Below are 17,906 nucleotides of genomic sequence, written 5' to 3' on the forward strand. Positions count from 1 at the left end.
GAAGAGCCGCTGCTTGGGATCACAGACAGCCGCCTGACCCCCCAGATCAGCCAGGGGAGGCCAAGGGCGCCGGCACGACAGCACAATCCCCACCAACACCCCCCCCCCACCCCCTCCAGGGTCTAATGTTACTCTGCCTGTTTGCCAAGTCTAAAATTCTGAAGCTGCCGTGCTTTGCTCCTATACTTGTTCAGTGTTAAAACAGTTTTAGGGGATTTTTGGGTCAGTGTTGGTGTAAAGATTCAGCTTGTGGCCTGGGTTAAACCATAAAAATAGCACATAGGTCTCTATGTGCTTACACTGTTAAAAAACTTAAATCAATGGGGAAATTTAACTTAAACCTTATTGAAGGGGGGGGGGGGGGTGTTTAGAGACTGTAAACAGTGGCCCAAACACTGCCTGGTGGGCAATTAGAGACATACTGCGAATGAAAAGTTTTGAAATACCATGTGCTGTTTAGCACTATCACCAGATGGCGCTTATTGAAATGCCAAAGACTCTTGTCAGAAATTCAGCACTCTGATCCACATTTTCCCCCCTCTAATGTGTGATGTTTCTCCATGCCTGCTAGTATTGCACACTCAAAGCCCAGAGACTGTATCCCCTGAAACGTTTTCTGATATTAAATTCCTCAAATTCCAGCTTAGGGGAGCTAAACTCCCTCCAGGACCCCTGAGAAGTTGAGCTAAAATGAGAGTGAGTCAGCAAAGGTAGCATCATCTTAAAGGAGCAAATAAACTTAATGAGTGTGAACAGCAACAACAGAAGGTTGACCTGAAGCAAACGTGTTTTCTTGCTTCTTTTACCTTTCGTTCTGGAACGGCACAGCGAAGACAAATTGTACAAAAAGCATTGGAGAATAAGATGTATTGCACTAAGAATCAATGTGATTTCCAGTTGAATGTGTAGGTTAGCAGTGTGACATTCATCCTCATGGCCCTCATATTGGATACATTAAAGGCCGCCTTTAAACCTGGCGTTAGAATGCACTTTCTGTGATCAGATAGTGATGGGATAGCGATCCGAATTACAAATTACAACAATCCAGTGATCACAACATTTTTTAATAAAATAACTTTGTTGTGTTACACAGCCTTGTATGCAAGGACAATGGAAACTATCAGTGACGGATAGACAAGTTTAATGAGGAAGCTAACTGTGTAAAGAAAGTCTTGCACTCTTCATCACGACATCTGACAAATTATTTGAATATCTGCACTCAGGTGCTCCTCTATGCAAACACGTTGCATAGAGGAGCCAATGTCAGCAATGAGCTAAACCATGCTTACTAACAAACTTATCATACACTGTTCTGTGCAGCTCTGTGTCTGTGAGCAGGGTGGAGTAACGTAGTCCTCACTCACGCGGCAGTGTTTGTGTCCACCCCACACAGAGTGAAATTCTCCGACTATGACAAAAGTGTGGTTTATGTATCAAGATAGGACATATTTATAGTTTGGTGGCGACAATATTGGAGGTGATCAGTTCCTCTAATGCAGACGCACAGCGCTCACAGTGCCTGGTACAGAGCAGCGGTACCGTGGAATGTCCTGTTAAATTCAAACACTGGCTCAGAACTTTAAAATAAAACATTTTGTGTGTCATGGAACGCCGTTTTAATAACATTTGAGGCGAGAAATTAGTCATTTAGAATTTAAAAATGTGGTTTATGTATCAAGTTACATATTCATAGTTTGGCAGCGATGATGTCGGAGGTGAATAGCCCCGGGGCGCTGCTGCTCATAGTGCCCGACACAGAGAAACGTTGCCTCGGCCTGTCCTGTTGAAATAAACTCCTGGCTCAGGCTCAGGAACTGATTTTTCGACGATTATAAAATACAACTTTCCAGTAGTGTTTTTGCATGGAATAGCCATCCCTAAATTTAAGCTGGAAGTTTTTAAAAACATACCTATGGGTTGTAATTCCTGCATACAACCATAGGTATGTTTAGTTGGAGGACAGTGTCGCGAGGCTGCAAGCGCAATGATCACTTGGAACTAAACATAACATTTCTTAATTAGGACAGGGCAGGTATAATTCTCTTGCTTAATAACATTCTTTCATTGTCCATTCATTGTCTATTGCTTTATCCTCCACGTGAGGGTCACTGGGCAACTGGAGCCAATCTGACATAGGGCAAACGGCAGGTTACAATTCTGTGAACAAATATTTTTAATGAAGTGATTCTAATGATTCTGTACATCCACAATAACTGCTTTACAAGTCACTAGTTTGTGTGTGTCACATGTAAAATGAAGTCACAGCAGTTTCCTGCAGCTGTGCTATAATGACTCCACCCACGCTGAGGAGGTGCTATAGTAATGGAAAACAAACTAAACTGTGTAGAGTTGAGCCGTGCTGTGCCGAGCCATGCTGGGACTATGTGGAGGAAAAGCGCCACTTGTCTTGTCTACTTAACATATGTCTCCATTTGACTTATTTGGATTTACTTTTTGTTAAACAGTATGCCAAATTTTCCACCCCACTCAATTGTGACAACCTTAATGTGGCTTTTCATGATTTTTTTTTTTTTTTTTTTCAAATTTCTATGTTTCTATTCATGTTTCGTTAATGTGCAGATTGAAAACAGGCTGATGGAAACCCAACTAATGCGTCATTGCAGAAACAATATGCCATTATCGGATAATCCACAGTGTCAACAGTTTGCGTTGACTAAAGAGAAACCTGTGAAACCTGTTGACAGTGCGTCATAGGAATAAATACCTGCATGAGAAAATGTACAATCTTCTGCTTTTCATTCAGTCACAGAGAAGACCATGTTTGAAAAACATGTTTGGATGCTCTGGGCCCCTAAAAAGTCATATTTTTAGTATGTGGCTTTACACCTCAAGCAAAACGTGGTGCTTTTTTGTGTCTTATATTTTTATGCTGGCCTTGCTTCCTACAGAAATTCAGACTCTGCTCTAAATAGTTAATTACTCTCGCCTTGTCTCCGGCGCTGTCTGGGTGAGGATGGGGGGGGGGGGTAGAGAGAGAGGGAGACGCTTCTGCCTGTCTTCCTCTCTTTTTTTTCCAGCAGGGGCAGGCCTATATATTTTGCAGCTCATGTCTAAAAGGCTGGCTCCAAGCGCTAGGGGTGGGCTCCCGCTCTCTGATGGTTTTCCAGTGAGTATTTGTCAGGTCAGACTGTGCACCGCCCGGCGGTCTCCGCTCCTCTCCCCGGGTTATTTATTACCTCTCTCCCCCGCCGGCAGCGCTGCGGCTCCGGGGCTGCTGCCAACAACCGGCGCAGAGGCGGGGGCCGCGTTAGGGGGGTTCCCGCCGGACGATGAACACAAGAAGGAGCAGAACAAACATGAAATGCATTTTGAGGAAGGACAGAATTTGAGCCTCATTACATGGCCAAGAAACTGTCCACGACATCTTCATTAAACATCATTTATGGTTTGCAAACAGAGGACTGATGTCATAAGTCCAGGGATAAACTACTGTTCTGTTTATACAGTATTTTAGGTTCTTCTTCCTGTTCAAATTATAGACTTATTAAACACATTATCCACCTTCAATGAGGTAGTTAGACAATTATCTGGGCAGGGATAAACAAAACACTTTGAAATATGACTTAATGATAAGTCAAGTAAAATATCTTTGTTTTAGGAGAGCCCATTTGTTCTCACCTTTGAAGCTCAAATTGTTATGGACATTTCTGACTTCTGGTTCAATGTTAAGAAAATAACCATTAGCTGTGGTCACCAGCATTTGTCGATGATGATGCTGATTCATAATACAACCATCAAATTTCCAGTGAAGTTTGTGGGGGAGGAAGTGCACTTGTTAGGACTGGGTCATACTTTCCATGTCCATGTGTATGCAGAGGTCTGCTCGGGTCATGCACACCTCCATTTAAATTCCACATGGACAGTATGCGCATGCTCCCTATAGCACAACACTTTACAGTCCAGTTGGTGGCACCATCTTGTTTGGGTCCAAAGAGACAACAAAAAAGATGGCTATGGAAACTTGCTTGAAGTTATATGAGGAAGTCTGCCAGTACCAAAACTTCTGTACAAGTTGGTACAAATGAGAATTTAATTTAAATTAATTTTCCTCTGTTAAATTTAGTTTTGTTCCTTGTTGGTAGAAATATGTTTTTCTTCCTATGGATGTGCAGTCATGAAATTGGGGAATAGCACATTAAAAAGTTGGATGGTTTTGGTGCCAGAACCTGTTGTTGAAGACTTACCAGATTTATCATATCTGAACCACTATTCTTTAATGTATTATGACCTGGGGGCCACTGAGCATCTAATCTGGTCAGTTGGGGCCAGTTAAGTGAAAAAAAACCCCACTGTTCAGTAGGGGGTGGTGGTGATATTTCACAGAATTTCAAAATAAAAGTGTTTGTTTTGATTTGAGACAAAAGGTAGCTCATAATAAAAACACATTTATGATGCAAAACAAGTGTATTCATTAAAAAAAAAACACACAGAAATAACTCTAAGTTGAGTAAATAAGTTATTATGCAGTGGACCAAATCAAATCAATTGGAGAGCCGCATGTGGCCCACAAGTTTGAGACCTATTAGAGCAAGAAACTCTCAAGTAGATGAGACTCCAGTCGACACTGGTGAGTAACAGCTTTACCTTATTGTCACTAAGTCACTCAGCTCTGACACTCACCTCTCGTGTGTGTGAAACCAAAAGCTAAAGAGATTTCACTTCTTTGGAAGTTATTTAGAGAATTCCAGGAAACCAAAAAGTAAAGTTAAATCTTGGCATCACAACTATAAGAAAATCATCATAATGGGGATTTTTTTATAGTTGGGATTTTTATTATTGCAAAAACATGGTATCAATATCAGGATCCAATGGAAAGTAGAAGAAAAGAAGACTTGACGAGCACAATCTCTGCTGGATAGTTCTTTACTGATATTGGGATTTTCTTAAAACACTTGGTGCAATAATCCATGTCCAGTGTATCATGTAACTGTGAATAGTTATGCTCATGAACTCTGTGTTTCACAGCATAATTATATGGTTTCAGTTCACTTTAGATGTTTTTCTGAACAGATATTATATTCATATCATCACATATTCTATGTATTATTCAGTTCTATTTATCAGTAGTAGAAATAAAATGGTCATATTTCTTATAAAATACAACATGAGCATTACAACATTACATTATATTTGTCCCTTTTACTGTGTTTTGAACTTCTAAACTCTATTTTTATTTTATTCTTGAGTGTGATTTTAATTTAAAAGACAAATATCCTCATTTCTAATTCTTAAAAATGGGGTTTGAGAGACACCGACATTGTCGTAGTAACAAGTCAGACAACAGGATTTCACTGTCACATCACATTTCTATGAAAATGACACAAAGGCTGGTGGAAAAAGTGACTTCCCTTGCACAAACTAACCTTTGAAATGTGAAAGTTGAAGTGTTGTCACTGTAAAGGTTTGGGGAACCCCTCCGTGATGAAGCACCAAGAGTGAGTCACAATCAGGTACCGGTGTGGGTGTAGGAGTGGGCACGGGTGTCCCCTTTATGACTTCAGTTTCACCAGGGCTCTCCCAGCGGTGCTGTCTCCAGTGCCCACGCACACATCAACAACGTTTCCACCGAGACGTTTCTGTGTGGTGAGATCTGGTTTGATAAAGAGATAATCAAAAAGCTTCTCTTCTCAAACGCTGTGTTCCACTTCCTGGAAACGGTTTTGTAAACATATGCCATAAATGTCAGCAGCTCAAGACTTAATGTCAGTGCTGCAGTTCAGTGTGCAACTTGTGGGAAATGACATGATTTAGTTTTTAGTTTTTTCCTTTCCAATATCAGGCAACCCCTTTTTATGCCTGTAAAATGTGATTTCTCCTTATACAAAACACTTCTGTTTCCATTAACTTCCTTTTCTGACATCACAACTTCTCAGGTCCAAAAGGAGAAAAAAAAAAAGAGTTCTTGTCTGTCATCACCTCTGGTGACATAGCTGGCATGTGTTTTTGTAAATGTCTACTGTGTTTGCCCGGTTTTTAGCTGTAGGTATAATACTAGTTCTGGCCAGGCTGCGGTCTCTGGCCTTTCCGTGCACCACTTCCGCCTGCGGTGTGGCGTGCCTCTTTTCTGTGTGTGTGTCGGAGTCAGTTTGGCCTGATTTATAGGCCCCTAACACACAGAGCTTTGGACCCCACCTCTGTTGCTGAAATGGCTATTCCATGTGTCGGTGGTGGATCCACCTGGGTGGTTCTCCACTGATGGGGGTCAGATGTGATCCTGCTCACCAGCTCCAGGAGCTCAGGGGAACAAGCTCCACGGACAGAGTGGAGAGAGAATGCTCACAGAAGATGTGGTTCACAGTTTGGAGATTTTACTGCAATTGATGGAACAAGCTTGCAGCACTATATATAGTACTATATAGTATATATACATGACATAAAAAAATACACCTGACGCATGTTGTGTTTATGTACGTGTTGGAAAATACGACATACAAAAAGTATCAACATTTACGACTCATTCACCTGTCACAAGAGTCTAAAGCAGCTGCTCACACTTTTTGTAAAATGGTATCCTGGCAGATCACACCCACCCAAACTTGTATTTTGTGTAATTATATCATAATATTTATATACACATTACCACTTAATACACTAGATTATCAATGACTTTTCTGCCCATAAAACATTTAAAGTTGGAAACAGTTGATTTTTGAATTTCATTAAGTTTTTAACTCTCTTTTTTACACCTTCCTTTCTTGTTACCAGAAAAGATGTTACCAGTGATGGAGAGTTGGTCCTGCACTGGAAAAGACCTGTATGCAGTCGTAGTGGAACAGCCAATACCAGCGCCCACTTTCTCTTGAACTGCTCTGTGATTGGTCAAAGCCCCCATCACTCACTGAACTGCTCTGTGATTGGTCAAAGCCAACCCATTATGTGACAGATTTACAGTAGTTGTGAAGTGTCATATTCACACAGTTCACTTGATTATGATGGAATTATTGGTTAATAACACACAAAAAAACACTTATTCTGTAAAATAGAGTGAGTGGGGGGACTGACTGATCTGTTCACACATCTGAGCAGTTTTCTCACCAATGTATTTACAGTGGTTATAGTTTCTGTGGGTTGAGTCAGGGCAAGCTGTTGTCCCCGTAGGTGGATAAGAAAGATGGTTTCATTTAGACATGGCCTGTCATCAGACGTCATGGGTAGATCATGGAGTGACATGTGACATTAAGCCCCTGTTTCAAGGATGAAGGTCTGTAAGCCATTTTATCATCAATTCCTCGTGTACAATCTGTTTGCTTAAATGAATGGTGAAAGCTTAATGTAAAGCTAAGGGGTTTTAAATATGGCAGAAGGCAATAAGTTTTTATCCTGTCAAACTGCAGAATGACTGGGATTTTTACATAAAATCATTCCCTTCTTGGGTGCGACATGGGAATGTCATAGGGCAACACGAGATCACACACCACTATAGTGAGACACACAGAGTCATGTGGAGCTTGTTGGCTTAATGAGCATTCTGTGACCTTGTTTGACAATGGTTTGGTTAACTGGTTAAAAGACCTTTGTTTGCATTAAAAAGTTAAGCATTATGGAGTTAATGTCTTACTACTTCACTTGATTTCACAAATCTCACAGCGTTGTTTCAAATTCTTGTAAAATAATCCCACGTGATGTAGACAGACTTCCCTTTATATTTACAATGTCAAAAATGTGTTGATACATTAGGCCTCAAGTTTGTTTCCATGCACACACTGAAATGATTCATGGAACTGTGATCCTGCTCTATTTTTGTCACAAAATGAGAAATAAGACATAGGGTTAGGGCACACTGGTTCTTTATCAAATATGGATTTGAAGGAAAGCAGTGGTAGATTTAGCTTATTCTGAATTTGTAATTGAAAATTAATGTCTACATCAGGACTATTCAATTACAAATTCAGTTGGGCCACATTTTCAAACCACAAAATCTAACTGGTCCAGGCATTTTTTGGAGCCAGTAAGCAGCAGGTGATGACAGTACATCACAAAGTCATTAAAAATATAATAAAAGAACTGTGTTCTGTCATATCATGTGCAACTCAAAGTGCATGAAATCAAAAAGGTGCACAATTTTAAGCCTTTGTTTATCTTTGAAAGGAGATAAACTTATGTCATGTGACCCACAGACACCTCAAAGTGCCTTTAACAGAGTACAAACACACTAACCCTGCTATCAAAACTTTCAGACTACTGTAGGTTGAGGGACAGGGATAGAAAATGTCTATCTAGTTATTTCTCAGTGTTTCTGCTGGAACCACAGGTAAGACATTGATTATGGGCAGCCATTTGAATAGACTGGGTCTACATTAAAGAAGCATTGCATATAATTCAATTGACTTATTGAAGTCCTTTCATAAAAAGTATTTCCCCTGAATTATTCCAGGAATTAAGATCTGTATAGTATCTTCCTCCTCTAGTTTTTAATCTTTTTATGATCATCACAGGTTTCACATTGAGCTGCATGTGTTGAATCCACTGTCCACTTCCTGACTGACATGGTCGCAGTGACGGCCGTCCCTCGCTGTCCCCCCTCCTGTGCGGGGGTTCTCGTCGAGCCTCCGCTGTTTAAATGGGCCAAGTTGAGAAGCGGCGAAGAGTGCAAATCTTGTTTGGTCTGGGTCTGTGAACTTCAGCGTGACTTTAGCGACACACGCAGGGGTTAAAAACAACTCTTTACAAACTTTCAACTGTATTAACGTTGAGCAAACGCTGTGGAGATTTAAGCCCGATGTGTTTGGCTCATAGCCCGTGTTTCTGATTTATACCATATGCCACATTAGTTTAATTAACAGAGGGAATATATTTTTTTTTTCTATATTTTATTTTTGAAATAACTTTATTGGCTGTGATATTGTTTCTTAGCCACGTGCAGGCTCCCCCACAACCGAGTTTATGTGCGTTGCTGTAAAAAGCAAGCAAAACCAGATTAAAATAGAGTCACTGATCAGTGAATGTTGAAAAAAAATGTCACTTTAAATGTCACTAAGGACAAAGAAACGAGAAAGACGTCGGTAACTGTCACCCACTGGTGACATGTCCGCGACTCAGAGCTTCCCAGCTTGTCAGGTATTAACAGAGCGAGTGTGATTAAATGTGGGAGGTTGGATCTGTGAGGCTGGCGGAGAGAGCTGCTGCCGCTGCGAGCTGGAACCTACTGAATGGGAATCTATCCGGCAACTTCAGCACACCGCTGTCTCTCAGCGACACGGGGGCTCTGCGTAAAACCAAGCGGCGCGTCTCCAAGTCTGGCTCAGCCCAACTCACGGACGGAGAGGACGCTCAAGTTGGATCGAGCGAGCAGGTTTTCACTTGTTATCGGCGCTCGGCTCCCACGAACATGCCTGCCATCAAAAAGGAGAGGCTGGATGGAGACGACATGGCATTGACCGCCTTCAACCAGTCCGAATACTTGGCCCCTTTAAATGCCGCCGCCATCCCCGTGGTGACCCCTCATCCGCCGCCCTACGACCACATTTTCGCCCATCACCGCGCGTACTTGGGGCTCCACGACTCGGCGGCGCTGCATCACCAGCATCTCCACCATCACACGGACGACTTAATGCTGGAGAGGTTCTCCTCCATCCCCGACTTTCAGCCCTTCTTCGACAACGGGGAGCCGTGCATCGAGGTGGAGTGCGGGGAAAACAAGGCTTTGCTTTATATCAATAAACTGTGCCAAGGCAGCAAAGGACCTTCAATTAAGTACCGGGGTGAGTGGCTCACCCCCAATGAGTTCCAGTTTGTCAGTGGACGAGAGACTGCTAAAGACTGGAAACGGAGTATTAGACACAAAGGTAAGAACAACCTTTACTGAGCTCACGGTTTGGACGTCTTGTGGTGATTTATACACTTTTTAAACGCCGCTTATCTCGGGCGCCAACTTCGTTCTCTTGGCTGGTTGCTGTGTTTTGGAGTGAAAGGGTTACAGCAGTCCGTGCGTAAGGAGACAGATGAGAAAAGGCGCATATCCTCCACACACACACTCTCTCACACATACACCGAGGCTTCGACACAGACTTTGGGCTGCGGTTCTTCACCAGAACCGGGGCATCTGGATCAGACTGCACCGGAACTGAGGTGAAAAGTTAGACATGGGTCATTCAACGTTTGACAGTTGAGCTATGTTTTTAAATCATTATGGGATGGATCGTTCCGTTTGGTCAGGCTGCACTTGTGCATGTGTGGTTACACTTTTGCACATCGTAGGATACAATAAGTGGCAGTTTTTGTTGAAATGTTGTGTGTTGTTTGTCCATTCAATACCATTTAAAAATATGTGTTGTTGTGCTATTGCAGCCAAGTTAAATGTCAGCTATGGAGTAAAACAATATATTCTGTATCCAGAGATCCTTTGTTATTGTTTGGTACTGATATTTTAAATTATGTTTGCGCTATAATCACGCGTGACGCGCGCCCACAGATAAGGCACATACACGTACACTCAAGTTCATTCAGGCAGAGCCGAGGAGAGGTGATGTGGAGGGAGGGTGTCGCCCCCGGGTCAAAAATCATGGTCTGATAGTTGAATACACTGATTCTAATAGACAGGTGACAGTGGGCTGCTGTCTCTCTGTCTCATCACTCAGTCTGGACTGTGGTAGATTTGAAAGAGTGTGGAGCCATAGGTGCAAGTGCTGACTCCTCCAATTTCACTGTGATTCACTCTGTGATAATCTGCTGATAATATTTCTTGAAAACTTTGGGTCTGGAGAGGATGGACTGAAGAATCAGGTCTGCTTATCTTATCTCTTATCCCAGGAGACAACTTTACTGGCTGGAGAACAAATCGATGGTTCACATTCCCTGAAAGTCTCTGTTGTGTGCTTTTCTCATTGCAGGGAAAAGTCTTAAGACTCTCATGTCCAAAGGAATCTTACAGGTGCACCCTCCAATCTGTGACTGTCCTGGTTGTCGAATTTCATCTCCAGTGGTAAGAATATTTCATCTTCTGTCTGACTGCTGCTGCTGCTGTATCCTTGCGTGTCCATTTGTTGTGACAATGTGATAACCAGGAGGTGCTACAGATGGAATTTAGTTTGTGTTTGTCTTTTTTTGTTTTTTTAACAGTGATATGTAGGGTTAATGTGATGTTGTGTTGTCACTGGTGACGGTCCTAACTTCTCAAAGAATTTTGAAAAGACTATTTTTGTGGCATTTGGTACAGTATTGTTGCGATACACTTTCCTTTTAGTTATTATTGTATATCAACTGAATGATAAATATCTGTAGTTTTATTCATGCTCACTATCAATTATCAATTCATTTTTTCCCCCTTGACCAGATTATGGTCTTTTAATTAATAGATTTGAATCAAATGGATTTATTTTGAAAGCAGGTTTAGGCACACTTTGGGATGTTTATCGTGTGTCATGTATGAAACAGTAGATGTGAGCGTGTTTATGTGAGAGAGAGAGAGTGTATAGGAGCCCTGTCTCTCTTTGTAACCTTGACAGTGAAGAACCTCCAGGCACACATGTCATCTTTGATGATAATGTTTCTCAGCGTGAATATCGAATCCACTTTCACCCTTTCACAGACACTGCGAATCAAACAGCCTTTTATTCAGAGGCACTGAGCCGGCCAATATGGCCGCCTCACGTAAGGTGTCATTGGCTGTCGGGCTCTTCTGTCTTGTTGAATCAGTTTCCTCACCTGGCTGTTGAACTTTTGTGTGCCTTGTGCTTCCCTCGGGGCTCGGCCCAGGGCATGATGCCAAACCTTGGGGCCTTGCAGGTGTGTCACAAATATGGCATCACCACTCTGCGTCTGTGTGTTTTTGTCAGTTATGAGCAAGCACGCTGCCGGCTCACTGTCGCCAAATCTGTTCACACAGGTTGTGTGTGCGTGTGTGTGTGTGTGTGTGTGTGTGTGTGTTTATCACCACGGAGTGCATCTGTCGTCGCTCCCAAGCACTAATCTTGAGGGAAGGGTGTAAGAGGCTTAGCGAGCTACTGAGCGTGGCTACTGCTGATTATTGTGTGCAAGGCACGCAAGGCAAAGGTGGGTTAGATAAGCCGGAGGTGTTTGAGTGATACAGGTAAACAGGTAACGTTTTTCATAGACAAGAATGAAGACCTGTACCCTTACACGCAGAGTTCAGCCAAGATGAGTCTCCCGAGGGAAAATGGGGGCCCGATAACAGAGTAAAAATGTTCATGTCTCATTTTGAAGTGCAGAATTTCAGAATCTGTGCACATTTGCTTATGTTTAGGGCTCATTACAGATATCAAAGCCATTAGCTCCTGGCTTGCAAGGGCTTGTACGGCTCCACTTCAGTTAAAGCTGTGACGGTGTAAAAGTTTGTTATTGACGTAAGCAGGGATATGAGAGCATTAAGGGTGATGGTGTTGCCTTCACTCTTCTTTCTTGCCTTGTGTGGTGGTGAAGCCTGAAGTCGAACCCACCAATACCACTGTGACACACATGTACACACACACACACACACACACACACACACACACAGGCAAAGTCTGTTGGCAGCTCAGTGCGAGGCAGTGAGGGTTACGCGGAGGAGGGAAGGCAGTGGGACTTGTATGGCCTGTACTGGCGTCTCCCTCTCTCCCCACTGACTCCCCTCAGGGCATGGCAGCCAGTACTCCTTCACTGATGAGCTCTCTCTCTCTCTCTCCCTCTTCCTCTCATACTCACTCTTACACACACACACACACACACACACACATTACATGCCTGCCGACTGACACAAATTACCTCATGCAGACATTTATTTTGAAAGTTTGACGGCTGAACTTGGAGTGATCTTGTTTTGCTATTGGCATGAGGCAGGCGATCATAAAAAAAAGAGTGCAGCAGCTGGTGGGGAGACATTTCACCTGCCTGCTCAGGTCTCATGGAAGTTAATTTGCTGTGTCGGCCCAGACACAAGCTGTTTGTAATGACACGACATGACGTGAACTGTTGTTACATGCAACTGTTTGGAATTTAAATAATAACCATTATAAAGTTCTTCCTCGCAGAAATGTAAGCAGTTTATGACTGATACGCCGTTAATGATGAGCTGCCAGGGTGTGCTACCTTTCTGTTAAATCCTGTTATTATGTGATAATCAAGCACTTAAATTATTTCTCTCTCATAGTAATCGTAACTGTTATTACAGTCGCCCCTTTGAAGTTGTTCAACGCCGTGTGTTCGCTATGTGAGAGACACTGTGCAGCTTAACTTTTGCATGTGAACAATATGACACTGAATTATTCAGGCGTGTTGAATTTGATTCTTAGCTCCGTGTTTCGTACGCATGTCTGTGATTATTTGCCACTGTGATGTCTGAATGACTTGCCTGTTCGCTGTACGCATTTGTATGTGTGTGTTAGTGTGTGTGTGTGTGTGTGTGTGTGTGTGTACGCCTCCTCCCAGGAGAGCTGGGCTTTCTCTGCCCTGTTATTTCAGCGGAACTGGCGAAGGCCGGGAGGAAATTACACTCGCCTCCTCCGGCTTCTAAAAACCTCCTCCAATCAAGGACGTCTCTCGCAAAGCGGAACTTGAAATGCACACACACACACAGACACAGACACACTCTTACACACACTTTATATACAACGTATAACTGAATGTTGGCTTTGGAGATCTACTTCCTTCTGTACGCTGCTGATGCTGCTTCAGTTGTATGTGTTTGTTGCACTTGTGTTGCTCCAGATATGTTGCTATGGTAACAATGGAATCGGTCATTGGCCCAGAAGTGTGCAGAGCTGTCATCATGGGAAGGGTGTTTGTGCACTTATTTGTGCACATCTCACTATGAATCAGACAAGTTAGAGATTAAGTGAGCCTTTAATGAGCTTTTTGTTCGGGGTAGATCTTAATCTTGCTGGTAGAAATGAAGATGTCACTGTTGCACGATTTGTTTTAAAAAAAACATGAAGTATGATTTTCATGCCTAGAATGGAGATCACGGTTCTCTCATGATCCTCCCACTTTACATTCATTTACATGTTTATTTCCCCCATTTGCCTAATATAGAAGGAAATACAACAAAGGGAAATGACATAGGTTTTTTCAAAGTGTCCTTTCATAACTTTTCTCTTGTACAGTAAATCTCTTGTGTCTTTCACTCACTCTCACTGGGTTTAGTTCCCTCACTGCAGTTTTTTCAGATCTGCATCACTTCTTGAAACGCTGCATTGTCACTGGTTGAGGAAAAAAGAAGGACAATACAGAATCTTATGGTCATGTAGAAACAAGTTTACATATAGAGATAGTGAGTTTTTTTTTATATGATTTATTGTGCAGTTCAGTTTCACGTAGAAATACATCATGAATTGCATAAACATACATGTGAAAATGCTTTAGTTGCTGCTTTTGGTCTTCATAAACTGTTTAATATTTATTATTTAATCTATCAGCAGACACATGCTTTTAAACAATGTATTCACATGCTTCATTGAGCTTCTTTATGCAATGAACAAACTCTGCTCAAAAGAGGCTAAATTAAGGTGGAGCATCTGTCAGCAGAATGTGGTTTATCACACTGAAGTGTGTGTGTGTGTGTTTGCGCCTTAGATTTGCCATTGATTTCCTCTGAATCCTCTGCTGTTCTGCACACACACACACACACACACACACACACACATATGTACATAATGTTTCTAAGGTGATACTAGGAAGTAAAATTCCTCATTGTTTGCTCATCATTATTAACATTATGTAGATAAACATACATTTTATTGATTATTTTTCATTTTGCAAAGATAAGGTTAAACTAGGAAGTGTTTTTGATTATCATACTTAGTCAGCAATAGTCTGAGTTTGCTGATCATTATTCTGTAGATATGTACGTACATATATGTGTGATTATTGCTTCATAAAGTGGAGCTGAGTGTTGTTTTTGTGTGTTTAAATGAAAGTGTGTCAAACTTTAATTTGGAGCTGAGTGACAGTTCAGAACAAATGTTAGCCTTGTTGGGACCAAATCAACAAAAATCACGAGTTCAATTTTCATCCCCAACCTTGTGCAGTTGAGTGAAATCCTGGTCGTTACCTGTAAAGCTCTCTCGTGGCAGTCGTGGCGGGCCAATCAAAACACAGCGAGAGAGAGAGAGAGAGAGAGAGAGACAGAAAGAGAGAGAGAGTATGGGAGGAGGAAGGAAAACAAGAGGGAAAGGGGAGAGCGAGAGGCGCACATGCATGCTTGACTGCACTGCCACTGACCTCCCAGCACCGCCAAACACCCCCGCCCCTTCCCCTCCACATCACCGTCTCTCGCCCTCTATGCATCTCACCCCCTCTCCTTCCTGCTGCCCCGTCCCTCCCTCCCTCCCTCCCTCCCTCCCTCCTTGCCCTGTGCCGCTCCACTGGGCTGCAACTGCCCGCTCGACTCAGCGCGTGGGGGCTGAAGGTGCAGGAGAGTGTGTGCGCTTGTGTGTGTGCGTGTGTATGTATGAGGAGGAGGGGGACACAGTCGCATGCCTGTCCGCCCTACAGTGCTTTCTCACTTTTGTCTTTTTCTCTCTCTCATGGCCTTGAACCACCAAGTGTTGCTGAGAGACTACACACACACACACACACACACACAGAATTATCTGCACACATCTTTTGAGAGATGAATAATGTAGAAAAATCTGATTTGTCATATGTCTGATTTTATTTTGAGTCAAGAAAGCATAATGTTCATGTTATTTACTTGGCTGATGTACTGTATGTTCCCCCTCAGTCTATGTCCTGAAAGCTTGTTGAATATACTGCACGCTGACAACGTGACAAACTAGCTGCAGCAACTTAAATTTATCACTCATGTGTCGGCACAAGAGAAAACAAGTGACAACAGTGAGTTATTGATGAGATTTTTGTGGGAGGGCAGGAGCAGAATGTGTTTTTTCTCACAGGACAATGAATTCACATAAAATCAACACATACAAATGACCATGCCTTTGCAGAATAATTAAAACATTGTAAGCCTTGTATTGCATGCTTTGACTTAGTTTAAGTGTATGTTTGTGTTTTATGGTGGAGAAATCTGTCCTCGTTTTTTGTTTCTAATTACCTCTGTGTTTATTCACAGCCAGTCTTAATCTTTGCTTAATCTTTGGAGCAGATATGGCAGTGAGTGTGTTTACATGCACCCTAATAATTGATTATAACCAGATTAGGAAAAAATAAAAAGTCTGTTGGTTTCTCCCTTTTTTTGCTTGGTATAACGGTGGCATAGATTTTCTTTCACTGTTTTAGATTCTGCACGTGCATCAGAAAGGTCAGGGAGCACAAGTGATGCAAATGGGTGTTTTTGCACACCAACTGTGTCATGGCTGGGGGGGTGAAGGGAAAAATATAAAATGAAAAATGTTATTTTAGGATGACAGCAACACACCTTTGGCGTCACAACTAATGCGAGGCGTTCAAGAGAATGTTTTAATACGACAAACATCAGCTCGGTCTTTTTTCGTCTTAATGTGTGGTACTAGCATGACTATCAGCCAGATCATATAAACTTTATTATTGGGTTACTAAGGAAATCTACTTAGTGCAAACCGTTTACACACTTAAATCAAAGTGCTACTTTAATGAGATTATTTACTGTAATCAGGTTATAGCAGCCATGTTTGCATACTATGCAACCTCAACGCTACGGAAGCTTACATTTTTTGGCTAAATGTCCTTCATATAGGTGCACCTGTGAAAATGTCCCAGCATTCTCTGCAGCTGAGTTGGAGATAAGGAAGTGAGACTAAAGAAAGTAAAGATTTTTTTTTTGTAATTTGTACTTTATGATGAACTGAATCTCACACAACACACGGCGCACACACACACACACGCACACACAGCAGAGCGATTGTTTATTTTGGCCTTGTTTCACAGTGCTTACGTGAGTGTGGTAATGACACCCCCCCCCCCCCACACACACCCCACCAACCTCCCCTCACTCAGTTTTTTCCCTCTCTTACGCGTCGTCTCCTCAGTCCCCCTCCTCCTTTCCCCCACTGCTCGCGCCAAATCGGCCCTCCATCCCGCCTACACACACACACACACACACACACAATACATGCTGCGAGGTAACGGCAGACAGGCGCGTGACTCATTAGGCATTCGTCCCCCAGGGAGATCGCTGGGGGGGCGCGTGCGAGGGAGAGAGAGCTCTGCAGCTGCAGGAATGTCACGGCCGGCTACCGCTGAGTGTGTGTGTCTGTGTGTGTGTCTGTGTGTGTGTCTGTGTGTGTTCACTAATGCTAGCTGGAGCCAGTGGCAGGGTGCTGAATCTTTGAGAAAATAACGCAAAAAGAGAGAGAGAAAAAGAAAACACACTTATTAGTATACACACTTTCCTCCAAGAGCCGGTTTTAAAGACTTTTAAATTTAGAGAGAAAAGATTAGATTGCCTTATAAATTATTAGCTTGGATTTAGCAGCTCGTTTGTACTATAGCTGTGAAATGAACCCGTATTGGTTTTCCCTTTAAATCAAACTCCGGCCATGGAGTGATGATTTCAGGACACCACCCAAACGAGTTTGAAATGCATAGGTGGCTGTCGATGTTAGCATGTTCAGTCACCATGTGTTATCGCTGATGTCCTTCTTTCAATTATTAAACTTTATTACCCACATCTACCTTTTAAATGCTAATGTATGAAGAGCATATATTGTCTTGTAAAGATCATGCCGTTGTACTTCTGACTTTGTACCGTTCCTTAAGATTGTTTTTAATAACTTTAGTAAGTGCGGGTTTTTTTGTGAATTATATATTATATATTTATTATTAGCCCACATGAATACTGTGTAGTTTAGTAAAGCCAAGTTCACAATACACAACTTAAGAGTCGGAGGATACCTTTGCAACTCACTCGCGTTGTGTTGTGATCAGGAGCCTTTGAACGCATTAAGAGTTCACGCTACATGAGTGACTGGTGACTTGAAGGTGTAACACACTACCAGTAGGAGCTGCTAGTTTGG

At 42.4% G+C, this 17,906-nt stretch overlaps 1 protein-coding gene across 2 annotated transcripts in view; it reads left to right on the plus strand.

Annotated features, from left to right (window-relative positions):
* Positions 1–8,541: 8,541 nt before the first annotated feature.
* samd11 (sterile alpha motif domain containing 11) overlaps positions 8,542–17,906 on the plus strand; it is a 57,934-nt gene continuing 48,569 nt past the window's right edge. Inside the window, exons 1-2 of one of the 2 annotated variants that reach the window (XM_058641940.1) lie at positions 8,542–9,806; positions 10,851–10,942. In XM_058641940.1, coding sequence (XP_058497923.1) covers positions 9,104–9,806; positions 10,851–10,942 — 795 coding nt within the window. In that variant the 5' untranslated portion in view covers positions 8,542–9,103. The remainder of the gene's footprint in view (positions 9,807–10,850; positions 10,943–17,906) is intronic. The other variant, XM_058641941.1, reaches the window with a different exon arrangement.

The sequence above is a fragment of the Solea solea genome, chromosome 11 (assembly GCF_958295425.1).
Source record: "Solea solea chromosome 11, fSolSol10.1, whole genome shotgun sequence".
NCBI lineage: Eukaryota > Metazoa > Chordata > Actinopteri > Pleuronectiformes > Soleidae > Solea > Solea solea.